The following is an 18,594-nucleotide window of genomic DNA, read 5'->3' on the forward strand; positions in this document are numbered from 1 at the left end:
GGCGGGGAGGGGAAGGCGGAAGGCGGGGTCGGCGTGTCCCGAGGCCTGTGCGGCCACCCTGGGCGCTTGTGGCCCCGCGGACGCGGACGCCGCCTCCTTCTCCGCGGCCCCAGGCTGGTCCTCCACGCCCACTCCCCAGACCCCTCCCGTGGGCTCCGCGCGGCCACCTGCACCAGCGGGTCCCAGCAGGGTGTCGCCTCCGGGGCCTGTGGATCCTTCGGGGCCTGCCCGTTTCCGCCCCGGGACGCTGGGGGTGGGCTTGGAGGTTTCCACTCTAGAAGGCCTCGCCCTGAGAGGGAACACTAGGGCAGGAGGTCACTTTCCCCAACGACTCCAGACTCAGCCGAGCCTGGCCGCGCCTCCTCCTCCCGCCTGCAGCACCCCCTTCAGCCCAGCCTGCACTGAAGACCCAGGGAGGTCACAGCCCCTGCGTGGAGCTACGCCAGGGCTAGGGGTACCCGGCCGGGGCAGCCAGATCCTGGCCCTGAACGGGGTGGCCCAGCAGGAAGAGCCAGCGGGTCCTCACTGTTGGGCCAGCCCATTTGGCTGTGTGGAGGGGGACAGCCCAAACCTTGGGGGAAATGTGGGCTCCCCCTATCTCTGCCTCCCCAGGGTCAGAGCAGGGCTCCCCTCTAAGAGAGTTGGACTGGGGTCCTTGCTCTGCCACCGGTACACTGTGACCCTGGGTGTGTCATCCCCACCTCATGTCCCCATCTGTGAAATGGGAGCAGTGGCAAGCCAGGCCCTCCTGGTCCCAGGGCGGGGGCTGCAGCTCTGTGAGGGTGCAGGGGAGGGACCACCCACCGGCACTAGCCACCAGCCCCTGGGAAATGGAAGCTGCTGGCATCTTGCCTGGAGGTAAATGACCTCCCACGCACAATGGAATCAGGACCCTCCTGTGGATCCGCGGCCCGCCTGCATGTTGGCACCTGCCTGGGAACGGGGTGGGGGGTTTCGGGGCTGCTGCCAGGGCCTCTCCTCTTACACCCCTCCCGCATTCTGGATCTTGGCTGGGAGGTTGCCTTATCCTACTCCATACTGCAGATGAGGAAACTGAGGCCGGGGCACGACCCCAGCTCTCCACTGGGGTGGGTGGAGCCACTGCACACCTGCTAACCGGTCCCGCCTGCAGGGAGGGCACAGCACCTCCAAGCCTGCACCCAACAGCGCTAGCCTTGGCTTTATCTGCAGGCCACACTCCTGCGCTGATTCCCATCCCTACACAGGAGCGTGACCTTGGAGGTGCTCCTGCCAGACTGTCAGGGGTCAGAAGCCCTGGAGGGACATCTTCCACACCCTCGTCAAAGCTGCCTTAGGCAGGGATGGTCAGGGGCCTGCTGAAGCGCAGACCCGGGTGCACTGGCTCCAGCAGCCCTCAGCAACCCACCGTCCCTGCCATGCCATCCTGCTTGGACAGCGGCCTGAGCTGGGGCAGGACGGGGGCAGGGAGGGGGAGCGTGTCCACTGGGACCCCCGCCCAGCCACCAGCAGGCTCCTTCGTCAGCCTGGATCAGCCTCTCTGTGACCATGGTCCCCTAGAACCTGGCCGGGCTCGGCCGACGTCAGGAATGGATTACAGGGGGCTCTCAGCCTGGGAGTCGGGGCTGCACTGGGGTCTGGGGTCAGGGAGCAGCAGCTGGCTGGCGCTGAGGGGGGCGGGACGGGTGGGCACAGCACCCTCCTTCCCTGGACCCAGATGAGCAGGTCTTTCCCCAGCGGGGCGCCCTGCGGGCAGAGGCACAGCCATTCAATCTCAGCTAAGCCCAGACTAGGGGCTGCAGTGGCTGAGATGGGGACGTTCCCTCTGACCGCCTGGGCGGCTCCTTAGGGTAGGTCTCCCGTGGGACCTTCTCAAAACCCCAGCAGCGCTGGCCTGTGACCCACAGGGGTCTTTGTGTGGCCATGGAGACCAGAGGGCCCTGGAGAGGCAGTAAGGGAAAGCCACTGGGCCAGGCCATGTCTCAGGTTCACCTTGCCCACAGCCAGGCTCAGGAACCGGAGTGGTTCCTCCCGAGTGAGTCTCTGGGTTGTGGGGGCAGGGGAGGTGCCCAGCCTGTGTCTCCTCCCCCAGGAAGAGGAAGGCGGAGTCAAAAATAACCCAGCAACTTCTGGGACAGAGAAGGGCCAGGATCCCCAACACCTGGATTCCAAGTTGGGGAGACATCTGGATTCACCGAGAGGGGCCAGGCCAGCCCCGCGGCAGCAGGGAAGGGCACCAAGATGTCCCTTTAAAATCACTGCACGAGAGTGGGCACCTGTCCAGTGGGTAACCCCAACCCAACCAGGACCCGGCCTCAGGGCCCGTCCTCACGTGGGGGGAGCAGGACCCAGTGAGGGGTGGGAGGAGGTGGCTCCCAGCAGAGGGTGGAGGGTGGACCCCCCCGGAGTGTGGGTGGGATGAGGGCGGACCCCCCAGTGAGTGTGGGATGAGGGCGGACCCCCCCGAGTGTGGGTGGGATGAGGGCGGACCCCCCCGGAGTGTGGGTGGGATGAGGGCGGACCCCCCCCGAGTGTGGGTGGGATGAGGGCGGACCCCCCCGGAGTGTGGGTGGGATGAGGGCGGACCCCCCCCGAGTGTGGGTGGGATGAGGGTGGACCCCCCCAGTGAGGGTGGGATGAGGATGGACCCCCCAGTGAGGGGCGGGGTGGAGGGTGCCCCCAGCCCCAGGGTGGAGGCCGCCTTCCCCGAGCTCCCACAGTGCCCCCATGTGGCCGGGAGGAGCGCTGCAGGGGCTGCTGGTGACTTGCAGAAGGGAGCCTGGGGCTGGGCTGGGACCCCATCAGGGAAAATGAAGGACACGTGTCCACAGCGCGAAGGCGCGCCAGCATCCGCCCGCAGGGCTCTCTGAGCCCTCCATTTGCAAACGTTTTCACATCCACTGTCCTGACCTGCACTGGAGGCCTCGGCCTTAGGGGCGAGGAGGGCGAGGCTTGGCACCTTGGAGGCTTGCTCCAGGGCGCCTGGGACCCAGCCTTGGGTCCCCACAGGGGCACAAGGCTCATCACTGAGGAGCCTTCCCAGCGGCGGTGTCTGCACTTGGCCCCTCGGGTCCCCGCCCCTGTGTGCCTCCTCCCCAGCCTGAGACAAGGGCGGGGAAGCAGACAGCTTTGGGGTTGGGCCGGGCGGCAGCCCCTTTCCTCCTGCCTTGGAGCCCGGCAGGGCTGCAGCTGCTGCTTTCCCTCGCGGCCCTCCCGTGGGCCTCCCACATCCCCGGGCAGTGGGGTCTGGCCTTGCCAGGAGCAGGCACAGCCTGAAGAACACATCTGAGGGCAGGGCCTCTGGCCAAGTGCAGCCACCGGACGTCTGCCTGCTATCCCACCGCAGAGAGGGCCGCGGGCCGAGGCCTTCTGCCAGGCTCACTTCCTTAGGAAAAAGAGCTTTTCTGTGCCTGGGATAACACCTGGCCTCCAAGATGCTGTATTTCAGCAACTGCTTAGTGGAAGCCTCCGTGCTTGGGCACTCTGGGCCTGGGCATCGGGCAGGAGGGGAGCAGGCCTCTTTGGACGTTGGTTTGCTCTGCAGATGATGATAAACCTAGGCCACCCTGCAGGCAGGACCCAGCCAGGCACTGAGGCAGAGGTTGCTGACGGGGAGAGACAACTTCTCATTCCTTTCTATGCCCCCAGCACAATGCTTGGCACACAGACAGGCCTGGAAGACTGAGCACTCAGGCAGAACTGCCTGAGGGCCGGATCGCGGATGGCAAAATGACTCAGAACAAGGAAGGCGGGGAGGGCAGGGACCCTGTCTTTCCTGGTTCTCGCAGTGTCCCTGGTGCCCACGCAGGCTTCCTGGGGGAGGTGGGATAAGAAAGAACCCACCAGTTACAGAGCCTGGGCACTGTGTCCATGTGGGGGGAGCCGTGGAAGCAAAGGTTGAGGGTTGTGTCTCTGGGGGTCTGTGCAGGGCCTGGGGGAGGGGCCGTGGGATGGGGGTGAGGGGTGGGGGAGGGACCTGGAGCTTGACTGTGAGACCCTCACATGTTCTGTGGAGGGTTGTGGGGCCTGATCCTTGGATGTGGGGCTGCCGGGGGTTCCCGAGTGGGAGGATGGGCCCGTGTCGTTAGCACAGTGACCCCAGCTGTGTCCGACAAGACCTGGCGTGGCCTGGGGGATCTGGAGGTGGGCTGAGCATCTGCCTCTGGCTTCCTTGTGACAGTGTGGGGCTCGGTGACGGGCACCATGGCCTAGCCACTGGGACACCATCCACCGCTCCTGTCCTGGGCTGGGGACTCGAGACCTGGGCCCTTGGGGGGGCCTTCTCCTGAGTGATAAGTGTCTTTCATTGGCTCATGAGATGGCGGGGGCTGCTAGACAGCCACAAAGTGGGGGCTGGTTACCAGAAAGACGGGGGCGCGACGGGAGCGTGGCGCGCTCAGCCCAGGGAGGGAGAGGAGCTGTCTCTGGAGCAGATCACCAATGGCCAATGACTTAATGAATTTTGCCTGATGCAGGTTCCAGGAAAGCCCTAGACCACAGGGCCGGGCAGGCTGGGTTGCTGACTGCAGGTCAGTGCTGTGGGTGGGTGCTGTGCCCAGGGCCCTGGGGGCTCCCTACCTGAAGGCAGTGCCGTGGGTGGGCGGGTGCCCAGGGGCCTGGAGGCTCCACACCGGCCCCCTTACCTTGACCTAGGCACCTCTCCCTCTGGCTAGTCCTGAGTTGTGTCCTTTATAATAACCCGTAATCAAGTGGGAAAGTCACTTCTGCAGTTCAGGGAGCTGTTCCAGCAAATTATCGAGTTGAGCAGGGAGCTGGAAGAACCCCTAATTCCTGGCCGGTCACACAGAAGTATGGAAGGCCAGGACTTGTGGTTGGCATCTCGGGGGGGCGGCTCTGTGGGACTGAGCCCCTGAGCTGTGGGTCTGTGCCCACACGGGATCAGTAAGGTCTGAACTGGGTTGAACTGCAGGACAGCCAGCTGGTGTCCAGAGAGCTGGAGAATTGGTTGGTGTCAGGAAAAACCCCACGTTTGGTGTCACAAGTGCTGTGAGTATTAGCAGTTCGGACAGATAAAGCCTTGCTGGGAGGGACGGGCGTGCATCAGGGAGGAGAAGCGGGAGCCTGAGACGCTGCGGTTATGGCGGAAGGCGGCGTGACGGGTCCTCACTTCCAAAACTAAACCTGGACTGCCCGCACGATCCAGCCATCCACGTCTGGGCTTCTGCCCGGAAGAACTTAAAGTGGAGACTCGAAGAAATATTTGTACCCCAAAGTCCGCAGCAGCATTTTCACGACAGCCGGCAGGCGGAAGCCGCCCAGACGCCCATTCACAGATGACGGGATAAGCAGTGTGGCCCTCCCTAAGCAGAGCATCACTCAGCCTTACAAAGGGAGGAGACGCTGGTGCCTGCGACAGCAGCTCGAGGGTGTTTTCCTCAGTGAAATAAACCAGCCACGTGGGGCAAATGCCGTCTCGTCCACCTGGACGAGGCTGCCGCCGTCGCCCAGTTCACAGACGCGGACAGTAGGATGCTGGGGGCAGGGGGAGTGGGTGTGACGGTGGACGGGGGCAGAGTCTCAGTTTGGGAAGATGGCATTTCTGGGGCGCAGCTCGGTGGCTCACCCCTGTAACTCCAGCACTTTGTGACGTCAAGGCGGGCGCACTGCTTGAGGTCAGGAGTTTGAGACCCTCCTGGCCACCATGGTGAAACCCCATCTCCACTGAAAATACAAAAAAATAGCTGGTCATGGTGGCGTGTGCCCGTTGTCCCAGCGACGGGGGAGGTCAAGGCGCGAGAACTGCTCAAAGACAGGAGGCGGAGGCAGCAGTGGGCCGCGATCACAGCTTTGCACTGCAGCCTGGGCGACAGCAGGAGACGCTCCGTCTCAAAAAAAAAGAAAAAAAGTCTTGGGCGTGGATGGTGGTGACGGTCACACAGCATTGTGAATGTGCTTAGCTCTGCACAGCTGTCCCTAAAATGGTTAAAATGCTCAGCTTTACGTTATATGTATTTTTCCACAATTCAAAAAAAATTATTTTTATTATTATTTTTAAGTAATTAATTTATTTTTGAGACAAGGTCTCGCCCTGTTGCCCAGGCTGGGGTGCAGTGGTGCGATCTTGGCTCACTGCAACCTCCGCTTCCTGGGTTCAAGCGATTCTCTTGCCTCAGCCTCCCAAGTAGCTGGGATTATAGGCACCCACCACCATGCCCTGCTAATTTTTGTATTTTCAGTAGAGACAAGGTTTCACCATGTTGACCAAGCTGGTCTCAAACTCCTGACCTCAGGCAATCCGCCCACCTCAGCCTCCAGAAGTGCTGGGATTACAGGTGTGAGCCACTGCACCCAGCCAGAAAAAAGAAATTTTTTAAAAGGCTGAATAATCAATGAACCAAGCACAAATTTCTGGAAGTTACATGAAGAATAAACCCAGAGAAATGGAAAGCAAAGGCAGAATGAATGCATGGGGTAATGAAACACAAGGTAAACTTCTGTGAGGAGGACCAGTACGTGGCTAGTATCAGAAGCGAGAAGGGGGAGTGCTACGTCATGGCAGCCACGTCACGGCAGCCACGTCACGGCAGCCACGTCACGGCAGCCACATCACGGCAGCCACATCACGGCAGCCACGTCCTCCCCACTGTGCCCAGGACTTGGGTTCCGGCCTCAAGGCTGTCTAGAGTCCTGGGAAACCCCTGCCTCAAGCGCCCCAGCAAACAGGGACAGCTGGTTACTCCACAGCAGGTCTTGCAGGCATCTGACAGGCAGAAAGAAGATATTGTGAGCATAATAAATTCGAAAATTTAGATGTAATGGACAAATTCCTAGAAAAATAGCGTTAAGCAGAGCTAAGGCAAAAGAACCGGGGTCGGAGGAGGCCCCAGCTCTGAGGTGACTGGGCCTTCCTGCGCTGGGCTCCTCGTCCGGGGTCTGTGCGCCCGCCTTTCTCCATCAGCTGCGGGCTGGGTGCTGGAGATTCCGAGGACAGTCACACCCCACCCTCGAGGCAGCCACACATATTCCCCCCACTTCATGTGTAATTTCAGGGATCTTTGCACTCCCCAGGTCTGACTTGCTCACCCCAGAGCGAGGGTTGATAGTCTCCAGGCCTGCTCCCTTGCATCCAATTCCAGCTCTGGGGTGGGGACATTCTGGGGCAAGGGTATTCTGGCGTGGGGACATTCTGGGGCGAGGGGCATTCTGGTGTGGGGGTATTCTGGTGTGGGGGACATTCTGGGGCGGGGGGTATTCTGGGGTGCTATGCAGAGGTTGCTGGGGGGCTTCCAGAGGAGGGGAGAGCAGCTGTGGCTGGAGGGGGAGGGATGTCAGAGAGGGTCCTCGGACCCTGGGAGCATGCTCACCCTCCATCCAGAGCCACCACCCCTGGTTACGGGGGAGGCTCCTGCATCCTGCAGCCATAGCCATCCCCAGGCCCTGCCATCTCCCAGGCCGTAGCTGGAGGGTGGAGGGTCCCCATGGTTCTGCCGCCATCTGGACAGCTGATCTGGGCATCTGGCGCCTTCCTGCTGCCTGTTCACTCTGGGGTGTTGGCATCAAGATCTCAATCACCACAGCGAAAATAACAGGTGTCAGCCAGGCGGGCAGAGCTGACCTCACTGGGGCCTTTGTGGCTTCCGGATGAGATTCCCCGGGGACAGTGGGAGTTTGGGGGCAGGCAAAGCATCCTTCAGCTGAATTAGCAAGCACTGATACCATGCCACTGCCTGCGTTTCCTCCTCAAACCAGCCGCTAGCTGCAGAGCTCCGACAACCCTCAGCCTCGGCTCTCCTGACATCTGGGGGTGGGACTCCTCACAGGGCCTCAGGGTCCAGTAACCTGCCGTGTGCCGGCCTCCTCTCTCCAGCCTCCATTCGCCAGTCCTGCTCTCAGAGTTGGAGGAGCTGACACCCAGGCGGGGCTGGGTGGGAGAGGTGGGGTCGCCCCACGGCCCCTCGCCTGTGGCATCGCCTGATTCAGACATCCTGCCCTCTCAACCTCCCGCCGCCTGTGTGTGCACACCTGCCTCTACCCTGCTGCTCGGTCACCCGCGGCGCCGTGACCGTCCCTGTCTCTCTCTTTTCAGCTGACCTGCATTGTTTGGGTAGGGCCATGTCAGCCTGCGTGGCAGTTTTGAGATGCTGAGAGCTGGGTTAACAAGCCACATCGATTAAGCCAGCTCGTCAGGGTTTCCCTGGGATCAGCTGGAGGTAGGGCTGCCTGGCTGCGGCGGCCAGAAGCAGGTGACCGCGGTGCAGGAGGACGGATGTGTGAGGTCTGTGGGTTGGGGCCACAGGCTGGGCTCTAGGTGGGCTCTGGGAAGGAGGGAGGTGACGGGACAGGAACACGGACAGCTCCCAGCCACTGTTGTCACGCACTGGGTGCTATGAAGACAGAACCAGAACATCTGGAACCACAGAATAGCCGCCTCGCCTAAGCCGCGACGGGAGCCCCGCCCACGGAGGCCTCGCTGACCCCCACGCTTTGCTGTGGGAGGGCAGTGAACGAGGTCTGGAGTGTCAGTGCCGGAGGCTGTTTGCCCCCCACCCCAGTGTGCAGCCTGCAAACCTGTGGCTGCCGGGGACACTGACTTCCCGAACGCCCACAGCCAGCGGCGACCTGAGCTCTCTCCCCAGGCTCTGGAGGCTGCGTGTGTGTGTGCGCGGGTGTGCCTGCTTTGCACTGTGAGGGCCTGCACACTCCAGGTGAACACGTGAGCAGGTGGAACGTGCCCGGGAGCCAGCACGCTGCCGCCTGGCCACCCCCTCTCTGTGCCGCATCCCTTCCTGGTGGCGGGCTCTCAGGAGGGTGCAGGGAAGCGGCCGCCCCACTGACCTGGATCACGGCGTCCAGCCCCAGTGGGGGCTGTTGGGAGGCGTCCCCGCTGCCATGCTCACTGGAGGCGGAGCTCATTGCAGCCCAGAGCACCGGGCCCCAGAGGAGGCCTGGCCCTGCTCTCCGTACGTCTCCTCCGACTGGCCAGGACCTCCTAGTTGCCCAGGCCCCACGCCTGTGTGGCCCCTGGCTCTGCAGTCCTGTGTCCCGAGCCTGGGCACCCAGCTGCCCTCGCCCTGTGGGTGAGATAGTGCGGCCAGCTGAGCCCATAGGCATTGCTGTGGCAACCGGGACGCCGAGAGCTGGGTTTCCCTGGAAACAGGAGTGTGGAACGCTGTTGGGTGGAAGCGGTTTTCCCTGGAGACCTGGAGACGCCCGGGTGAAACTGCCTACCTGAGCAACGGCACCTGGGAGGGGCTGGCCTCTCCACAGACACCCCTCCCGCGTGTGCTCCAGGAGGAGCTCTGCGCTTGCTGGGCTCACAGCAGGCAGGGGCAGCTGGTGGCCGCTGTCTCCCTTGATCTGCACTCAGGAACTATGACTTTTTAAAAACATTTATCAAAGAATGGAGGGATCGTCACCGGTGGTGGACTGAGGTCTGAGGAGGGACGCTGCCTGCCATGTCATCCTCATGGCCTTGTGCCTGGAGCCCGCCTGGAGTCCGACGTCCTGCTAGAGCCTTTCAGAGGCACCTGCACAGACACGCTGGCCACCGGGCACCCCCGCAGCCGGGCACCCCTGCAGCCGGGCACCCACGCAGCCGGGTACCCACACAGCTGGGCACAGCCATCTTTTCCTGACTAGCACCCGCAGGGGATGTGCTTTGGACAGAACCGAAAGAGACTGAGACTCAGGGCGGCCCCAAGGAGCCACTCCTCCCAAGCAGTCACTGGCTGTCCTTGTGGACAGTGTGCTCTGCCAGGTGTGGACTTGGCTCTGAGGAGGAGGCACGGGTCCCGGGGGCACAGAGTCACCAAATGAGCCAAGACAGTGATGGCAGGTGGGAGAGATCCCAGGGTGATTATGGCAGACGGGCAGCCCTGGAGGCCTGGAGGCTGGGGCAGAGGGAGCCACGTCTGTCCGCCCTACCCTCTCCTGCAGAGTCGCCCTACCAGTGAACTGTCTTCAGAGGGCATGGAAGTGCCACCCTGTCTGGCACACAGCAGCTGCATGGCACCGTCCCACTCCCATCTGTCGGGCACGGGCAGGAGGCCAGCTGAGGGCAGGGTTGGAGACTGGCGGGGCAGGTGGCCGATGCTGGAGGACGGTGCATGTGGTGTGATTTTCAAGGTCTCTCCCACTCGCCTGAGAGGAGAGGCCAGCTGAGCACACGTACCGGGTTTTAGGGGGGATCCAGATGCTTGGGGGGGGGCGGGTAGGTCCTGAGAGGTTCTGTGTGGTGGGAGAGGGGACCCTGTTCCCCTCCCACCCCACGTTTATCCATGGGGGTGGCTGCCTGTGGATGCTGCCATGAGCAGGCCCTGGGGGACCTGGGTCCTGGGAGGGGCTGCAGGGCTGGCTTGGGATCCCGTCCTCTGGTGCTTTCGGCACAGTGAAGAAAGAAGTCAGGGGAAAGGCCCCTGCCTGGGGACCGGAGGGGGCCCGGGGCTACCGCCCTGCCCAGGCATGCAAATGTAAGAGCCCAGGCCATAACACGCGTAGGAGAAAACACAGGGAAAAGCTTTGTGGCGCGGGATTTGGCAGCGACTTCTTGGATGTGGCATCAAATCCGCAGACAGTGAAGGAAACAGATAAATTGAACTGATTCAGAACTTAAAACTTGTGTATCAAAGGATGCTATGAAGAAAGTGAAAACCCAGGAACGGGAAAATATTCATCAACCTTCTATGTGACACCGGTTAGCACTCAGAATGTGTAAAGAATCCTGGCCACGTGCAGTGGCTCACACCTGTAACCCCAGCAGTTTGCGAGGCTGAGGCAGGTGGGTCACCTGAGGCCAGGAGTGTGAGAGCAGCCTGGTCAACATGGCAAAACCCTGTGCCTACTAAAAAAATTCAAAAAAATTAGGCGTGGCGGCATGTGCCTGTAATTCCAGCTACTCAGGAGGCTGGGGCAGAATTGCTTGAACCCAGGAGGCAGAGGTTACAGTGAGCCGAGATGGTGGCACTGCACTCCAGCCTGAATGAAAGTGAGACTCTATCCAACAACAAAAAAGAAAGAATTCCTATAACCCAACAACAAGAAAACAAACAGCACAATTAAAAATGAGCAAAAGGCTGGGCCCAGTGGCTCACGCCTGTGATCCCAGCACTTTGGGAGGCTGAGGCGGGCAGATCACAAGGTCAAGAGATCAAGACCAGCCTGGCCAACTTGGTGAAACCCCGTCTCCACTAAAAATACAAAGATTAGCTGAGCGTGGTGGCGGGCACCTGTAGTCCCACCTGCTCACAGGCTGAGGCAGGAGAATCACTTGCACCCAGGAGGCAGAGGTTGCAGTGAGCAGAGATTGTGCCACTGCACTCCAGCCTGGCAACAGAGCGGGACTCTGTCTCGAAAAACAAAACAAAAACAAAAGAGCCCACAAAAGAGCAAAAGACTTGAACAGACATTTCTCCAAAGAAGAGACACACACAGCCAAAAGGTAGGTGAAAAGACAGAGTCACCTCATCAGAGAAACACAAATCAAAGCCACAGCGAGTCACCACCCCACAAGCCCCGGGATGGCTCTTGGGAAGAAAGCAGAGGGGGTGCTGGGAGGACGTGGGGAGGCCAGGCTCTTGTGCTCGGCAGTGGGAATGGTATGGCAGACGCTCAGAAAGTTGGAGTTCCCATGTGATCCAGGAACCCACATCTGCGCATATACCCGAAGAATGGAGAGCAGAGGCTCGAAGAGACGCTCCGACCCCGTGTTCACAGCAGCATTTGTGCCACCGCCGATGGCGGATGGAGCCCTGGTGTCTGCCGACAGGTGACTTGCAGGGGGTAGATCCCATAAGCACCGAGGCAGGAGCAAAAGTCCTCAGCCTATTTCCACATAAATAATGAAGAAAGTAACCAGAAATAAAACCTTACTAGTTATTAGCTATTCGTATGTGACCTTAGTTATTCATAGGTGATCTTAATTCTTTTACTAATGCCTCTCAGCCGTAAGTGTGAACCTGGGGTGACATTGTGAAATGAATGACCCCGAGGCAAGATGCTCTGAGCCTTCTGTCACCCCCACATAAGGGCTGCTGCGGGGCGCCTCGGCTGTGGAAAGCACCTGCTGTTTAGCCAGCTAGGGGAGCAGACATCCAAGATGACCGAGACATCTCCTTCCTGGGGAAGTTAGGAGAAAACTCCGCTCCTCCAAGATCTTGTGGTCGGCCTGACGGCTGTCAGGAGGCCACAGACATCCGGGGCTTAACTGTCCCTATGTGGGGCTGTGCCTCAGTGGTCACGTTCCACGTCCACTCTCATGTTCTGCTTCTGCACCTGGTTCCTTTTTTCTTAGAAGAGAAAATCAGTTATAGAAATATAAATCTCAATGTTTTAGTTCTTTCTCGGTAAGATGGAAAAGGTGCTGATGCATTATGCTCCTTGCCTCACTTCAGATGCCAGAAGTTCCTGAGCCCCCGCCTGAACGACACGTGATGTACTTGACCCTACCACTGCCACGCCCCATCCACCTGCCCCCAGTCTCCGACCACCGAGGCCACGCCCTGCCTACCCTCCCCCCGGATTTGCAGCTCAATAAAAGTGAGAGTGTCCCGGCACTCGGGGCCACTGCTGGTCTCGGAGATCTGGGCAGCAGTGGACCCCGGGGCCCAAACTCTCTTTTCTCTATTTCTGTGTCTTGTGTCTTTTATTTCTACAATTTCTTGTGCTCCCAGCCGGGAGCGGCTCCCAGAACCGTGTAGGGCTGGACCCTACAGTGACGGATACACAAAATGAGATCCATCCCCCCTGTGGGACGTTACTCAGCCTTTGAAGGGAAGGAAACTCTCACATGTGCCACAGTCTGGAAGATCCCTGAGGACACAACGCCGAAGAAGCAAGCAAGTGCAAGAACCAGCGCTTGCCTGAGGTCCAGGAGCACGGAGCCCTAGAATCAGGAGGTGGAGCGCCGGGGCTGGGGGAGGGGCGGGAGTCGGTGCTGAACCGGCAGAGCCTCGGTTTGGAAAATGAGAGCAGTGTGGAGGCCAACTGCCAGCGACGATGGCGTGAACGTTCTTGGGTACGATGGTAAAAGGTATGTTTATTTACCAAAATGTAAAAAACTAAACTCCAACAAACAAGCAAAGCAAAGCAAAAACCCACTGTGGCCAGCACCTGGGGAGACCTAGAGTCCCCGCCCAGCTGCCACTTCCAGGGGAGCTGGGGCCTGTGGCCTGGCCTGAGCCGGTGACTGGAGCCCCGCGTGCCCAGGTGAGCGGTCTCCACGCCCTGCCCCTCTCTCACACTGCCCTCCACCCGCCCCAGGGCCCCTGCCGCCCACCGATCCTGGCTGGGCCTCCCTCCAGCCTCCTTCCTGCCCCAGAAGGATGAGTTCACGCCAAGGTCCGCTCCCTACTGGCTTTTCCGGGCAGGGATTGGCCCGCCCTCAGCCCCAGCACGCTCAGCTCCTCAGGGTGGTCGCAAGTAGCCTGAGCCCATGACCCGCAGACGCGTCGCCCACCCCCGCCCACTCACCACTTGTCCGACTGCTCCCAGCTGAGCACGGCCCAGCCCTCTATGCCCATCTGGGGCTGAACTGCCCACCACCTCCTTCCTGCCCCGGGCCCTGGTCCCCTGTGTAGGAGCCACAGAGCAGGGGTCCCTGCCCGCCGCTGCACTCCCACCGCACAGCGTCCACACCCTCCCTCTGCCCGGAGCGGGGAGGACAGCCCGTGGGACCCCCAGGGGCTGCCTGCAGAGGCCCCTCCACTGAGCGGTGGGAAGCACAGCCCGTGGGCTGAGGGTGGGGGGTGGGCAGAGCCATAACTCCCGAGAGCTGCCGAACGCTCCTGGCCTGTGACCTGGTGGAGTGGCCTTCAGGAAAGTGTCAGGGAGCGAGAAGACTTCACACCTCAGGGGCACGGTGCGGTGGGTGCCGTGGGCTGAGGAGCAGTCCAAAGTCAGGTAAAGGGATGACGACTGACTAAGTCAAGGCTGGGCCTGAGCGGCAGCTGCTCAGATGCACCAGGGGCTGCAGGGGCAGGATGAGAGTGAGGGGCGGCTGAGTGAGAAATGCAGCATTTGGGGGGCAGGCGGCCTCTTCCTGTGGTCTCCACCGGGAAAACGCCCTCCTGAGTGAAGCCAGGCAGGGGTGCCGGCCACGCTCATGTCGGGTGGGGATGGGGGTCTCCTCCTCCCAGGACCTGGCCTCCCTTCTCTGCAAGTCCTTGTCACTCTGGGGTCGTCATTCCTGCCCAGCCTTTCCCTGGGCCAGGCAAGGGTTTCAGGGGAGCCCCAGGAAGGTGGGGGGCTCCCTGGAGAGGTGAGGTCTGCAGAGCCTTCCCACGGCCTGAGCACTGTGTGGGTCCTGCCGCGAAGTCCCAGCCGGAGCCACCTGGGATTCCACTGGGGTTGCTCCTGCAGCTGCCGCCTTCTCTGGCCTCGTCCTTTCTGCCCGGTTGGCTTCACTCGGTGCCTTCCCAGTCCCCGGGAACAAGCAGGGCACGGCAGTGGGCCAGGGCTGCACGGTGCCAGGCGGAGCCAGGCTGGCCTCAGCAGGAGACTCGCTTCTCCCACTAGTGATTTTCAGTCTGCCAGCTCCTTCCTCGCCTCCCGGGGCTGGCCTGCCTGGGTGACCACGGACGCCTGCCCACCCCAGGACGGGCTGGCACTGTGGGCAGAGCTGGATGGCTCCCCATGGCAGCCCGTCTTGTACCAGGCTTCACTTCCCCATTCCTGCAGCCCAGCAGGGCTAAGGCTACCCACCCCAGAGCTTCCTCAGAACTTTCACCCTGAGAACCCGCCCATCCCGCAGGGGACGGAGCTGGGCCCAGAGTGGCTCTTGGTGTTGTCCTGCGCCCCTATGTGGGGGCTGCAGAGGCCAGAGCAGGACGGAAAGCCTTCTTAGCATGGGGGTGCTGGCGGCAGCCAGGGGGCACCAGGCCACTTCAAAGGCAATGGTTTCTCTGCTTGCTCCTCCCAGCGGGGGTTCAGCCCCAAGGCCCTCAGAGGCTGTGAGTGCGGATGCCAGGCTTAGCAGGGGGAACACAGGGACCCCTGCAACATCCAATTCCAGACCAACCACAGTCAGTGTCCGTGTGCCGTGCAGTTAGATGTGAACCTCAGATCATGCCAACAGCCGGGCATCCTGCATTTTCTTCGCCCCCCACCACTGCAGAGTTAGGCCTTGAAGGGGAGTCTGGCTCTGGGAGTCAGGATGCCGGCTCGTCCTGCGTGGTGAGCATCGCTGCTCCATCCTGAAGCCCAGACTGCCCACGTCAGCACGGAAGCGGATTCCCCACAGAGGCGTCTGCATAAAGGGCGCCTGGTCTCGGGCGGCTGGACTCTGTCTGAGAGCCCGGCTCCTGCGGTTCCTCTGTCCACTGAGGACCTGGACCGGGCGTGGCCGAGCTTGCTCAGACTGCACATCAGTGCCAAGCATGTCTTCTCAAGCCCTACTCTTCTGCGTCCGCACCTGAGCCTGAGCGGGCCTGGCAGCTTCGCTGGGCACCTTGGTCAGAGCACCCTGTCCTGGAGAGAAAGGCCTGCTGCCCGCCACAGAAGAACGGTGTCCTTCCCGGAGCACCACAGGTGCTGGTGGTGGGTGTGGACCTCGGCTGTAGGCTCCCATCTTGGCTCTTTGGTGTCCTTTGGTGTCCCTGAGGCTGCACAGACTATGCCCGTGTTCCCGAACAGGTGGCTGGGCTGGGGGGTGGGGGGCTGTGAGCACAGGGTCGGTGCAGCAACGTCCTGGCGGGGCTCCTGGCATGTCATGGCGTGGGGGCTGCTGAGCATGGCTGGCTGAGGACCAGCCACCTCCCAGTCCCCAGAACCTGTGAACAGGACCTTATAAAGCACAGGGGGACTGTCGCCTGATGCGGTAACAGACTGAATTTTGGGTAAACTGAGGCCTGTGGGATGAGGAGATTATCCGAGATGCTCTCCCCAGTGCCCTTGTATGCGAAGCAGGAAGACCTAGCACAGCTGTCCCAGGAAGGACCACGTGAGGATGGAGGCCACGGACATGGAGAGACGTGGCCAAGGAATGCGGCTGCCCCCGGAGCCGGGAGCCTCTGCAGGAGCTCAGCCACGCAGCACCGTGCCCTCAGGTGTCCGGCCTCCGGAGCCGTGAACATTCAATTTTGTCATTGTACATCCGCCGTGGTCCCTCGAAGCCCCGGAAACATGCCCGCACCGCGGGCTGCAGCTGCGCCGAGCCCCCACGGCTCAGGGTGTGCCCCTGATGCCTCCCCGGAGTTCAGCCCGGGGACTCTGCTCAGGCCGGAATGTCTCCTTCCCACCCGCCTTTCCCAGCACATCTGGGACTTCCTGAAATACAGGATCCGAGCCCTGGCCTGCACTCCGCTCCATGGAGAGACTGAATCAACACCCATCTGAGCGTTTGCGGTTGCCCCGGGTGCCAAGGGGCCCCTTTGTGAGTTGCCGAGGCCCCATGGCACGTCTGGCCTCTCTGACCCTTCCCACCTTGACCACACTGCCCTCCTGGGGTCAGCATTGGGGTCTGGGGTGCACTGTGGCTGGTGCTGCCTGCAGGCCTCTGGAGCTTTGACCCTTTGTGGTCAAAGCTGCCCAGGTGTCCAGGGAAGGCGCCAGCATCCCCTCCGTCAGCACATCTCCTCTCTCTCCCGAGGGCGAGTCCAGCTTCCCAGGGATTTCCTGGTGCGGTCACATGCTCGCTCCTGTGAGCCTGGCATCGTCTGGTTCTGGGTACACCGAGTGTGACACTGCTCTAGCCACAGCGAGATCACCATGCCATTCACCACCCCCCAGAGGGGCCCAGGGGCCAGGATGGGGCCTGGCCCTGGAAGATCTGACCTCAGCCAGGCACAGATGCAGAGAGCGGGGTCCCTTGGGGCAACCAGCTGGGTTCAGCTCAGGAACTGGCCGGAGCCAGTGAAGGACAGGACAGGGTGGCGGCCGGAAGGGGGACAGCCAGGTGGAATCTCCTGCTGAGGGGGGCCCTGGAATCCCCTGGCCTTGGGCCCTTGACAGCAGTGGGAGAGGGGTTTTAGGGGCAAAGGAGGGTGCACAGCCTGAGGCTGCCCCAAGGGAGAGGGGCCTGCTCTGTGGCCACCGGAGGGGGCAGCTTGGCGGCTGAGGAGCCCAGCGCTTCTCGTGGCTCAGCCTGGGCACTTCGGGTAGATTGGGGGGGTCTCCTGGGCGAATTCAGATCACTGGGAGGTTTCTGGGAGGTGGAGCTGGGACACTGAAGGGGTCATCAAATCACAGATGTTGAAGACATGTCTCAGGCAGATGAGCTCCCTGGGCAGCTGTGGCTGAGGCTGAGGGGCGGGACAGGGCTCTCCAGGATGCAGGGTCCAGTTGCCCTGCAGCAGTGCCTACCTCCCCGCAGGCCAGAGGCCCGTGGAGATGGGGACGGTGGCATGCGACTGTGCGTGGGGGCCTAGGCAGGCCATGGGTGAAGGCCCAGGACAAATGGGTCCTTGAACCTGAACAGCTGTCCTGGTGAGGCACACACGTGCTCCAAGCAGCTCCAGAGAACAGCAGTGGGCCAGGCTGGGGGTGGAGGATGTGTCTCGCCTGACCGTGGGCTGCCCCGTGAGGTGGTGATCTCCCTGTCCTGGGAGGCGTGGAAGCAGAGACCCGCTCCCTGGGCTGCAGCCCCTCACAGAAACCCCCAGGCACCAGGAAGTGAGTGGCTCCTGCCCCCTGTCCCCCGCCTCCTGGGGTCCTGGTTCTGGCCATAGTTCTAACTCCCCAGGGGGTGAGAGGCCCATCTCCCCGACGCCGGTGTGGGGCTGTGTGTACGTTCACTGTTTGCAGACACCCCTGCGGCCGAGCACTGATGCACACGGCCAGCTGGCAGGGCCAAGGGGCGGTGGGGCGGCTCCCTGCTGGTTGGGACTTGCAGGGCTCTGCGAAGGGAGGTGGGCGGGGCCCGCAGGGTGCCTGGCGCAGGTGCTGGAGGGGGATGGTGGGACGAGGGGAGCCTCGGAGACTGCTTCTGTCTGCAACTAGATGAGCTCCAGCTCCTGGGCAGGCGGGTGCCAGCTCCGCTCAGGTTGGAGGCAGGGTGGGGTGGGGACGGGCAGCCCCGGGGTCCCAGGCCCAGATGGCTGGACGCGCAGCGGGCTCAGAGGCAGGAGTCACGCCCGAGCTGTGGCCTGTGCAAGTGTCAGGCGTCGTCTTTTAAGCCGGGCACAGGCATCTCAGGGGAACACTGTAGAGACTTGGCCCCTGGGTTCCCCACCTTCCAGGCAGCCTTAGAGAGGCCGGGGCTACCCCACAGCCACCGCCCTGCCCCCCTTTCTTATTGGCACGGGGGTGCCTTGTGTTCCCTCCCATCTGGCAGGGAGGCTGGGGCAGGGGGGCTTGACCCAGAGACTGCCCCTGGGCTGGGGACAGCGTGGGCAGAGGCCCATCGGGAACCCACACAGGCTCCCCTCCCAGGGACGCGCAGGCCAGCCGCAGTATTCCTCCAGGGACCCCAAGCCTGGCTGGGACAGGAGCCTGCCTTAGGCCTAAGATGAGAGAGCTCTTCTGACAGGAGGGAGGAGGGCCTTAACCAAGCCCAGCCTCCGCCTGCCCCGGCCCCTGTGACATTCCCAATTGCTGGAGGCTGACTCACCCCCACTTCAAAGGCCTTAAATAGTTCCGGTATTTCACCTGCTAGCAGTGCCATCGCTCTGGAATTCTGCTCTGTGGAGAGCCGAGGCCCCACCTGCAGACCCAAGGCTCACC

At 61.9% G+C, this 18,594-nt stretch overlaps 1 protein-coding gene across 1 annotated transcript in view; it reads right to left on the reverse strand.

Annotated features, from left to right (window-relative positions):
• The window catches only part of CROCC2 (ciliary rootlet coiled-coil, rootletin family member 2), an 80,892-nt gene extending 71,814 nt beyond the window's left edge, over window positions 1-9,078 (reverse strand). Inside the window, exon 1 of the mRNA XM_037732208.1 lies at window positions 8,776-9,078. Within this exon, the coding sequence (XP_037588136.1) occupies window positions 8,776-9,051 (276 nt within the window). The 5' untranslated portion in view covers window positions 9,052-9,078. The remainder of the gene's footprint in view (window positions 1-8,775) is intronic.
• Window positions 9,079-18,594: the final 9,516 nt, after the last annotated feature.

The sequence above is a fragment of the Cebus imitator genome, unplaced genomic scaffold (genome assembly GCF_001604975.1).
Source record: "Cebus imitator isolate Cc_AM_T3 unplaced genomic scaffold, Cebus_imitator-1.0 Scaffold443, whole genome shotgun sequence".
NCBI lineage: Eukaryota > Metazoa > Chordata > Mammalia > Primates > Cebidae > Cebus > Cebus imitator.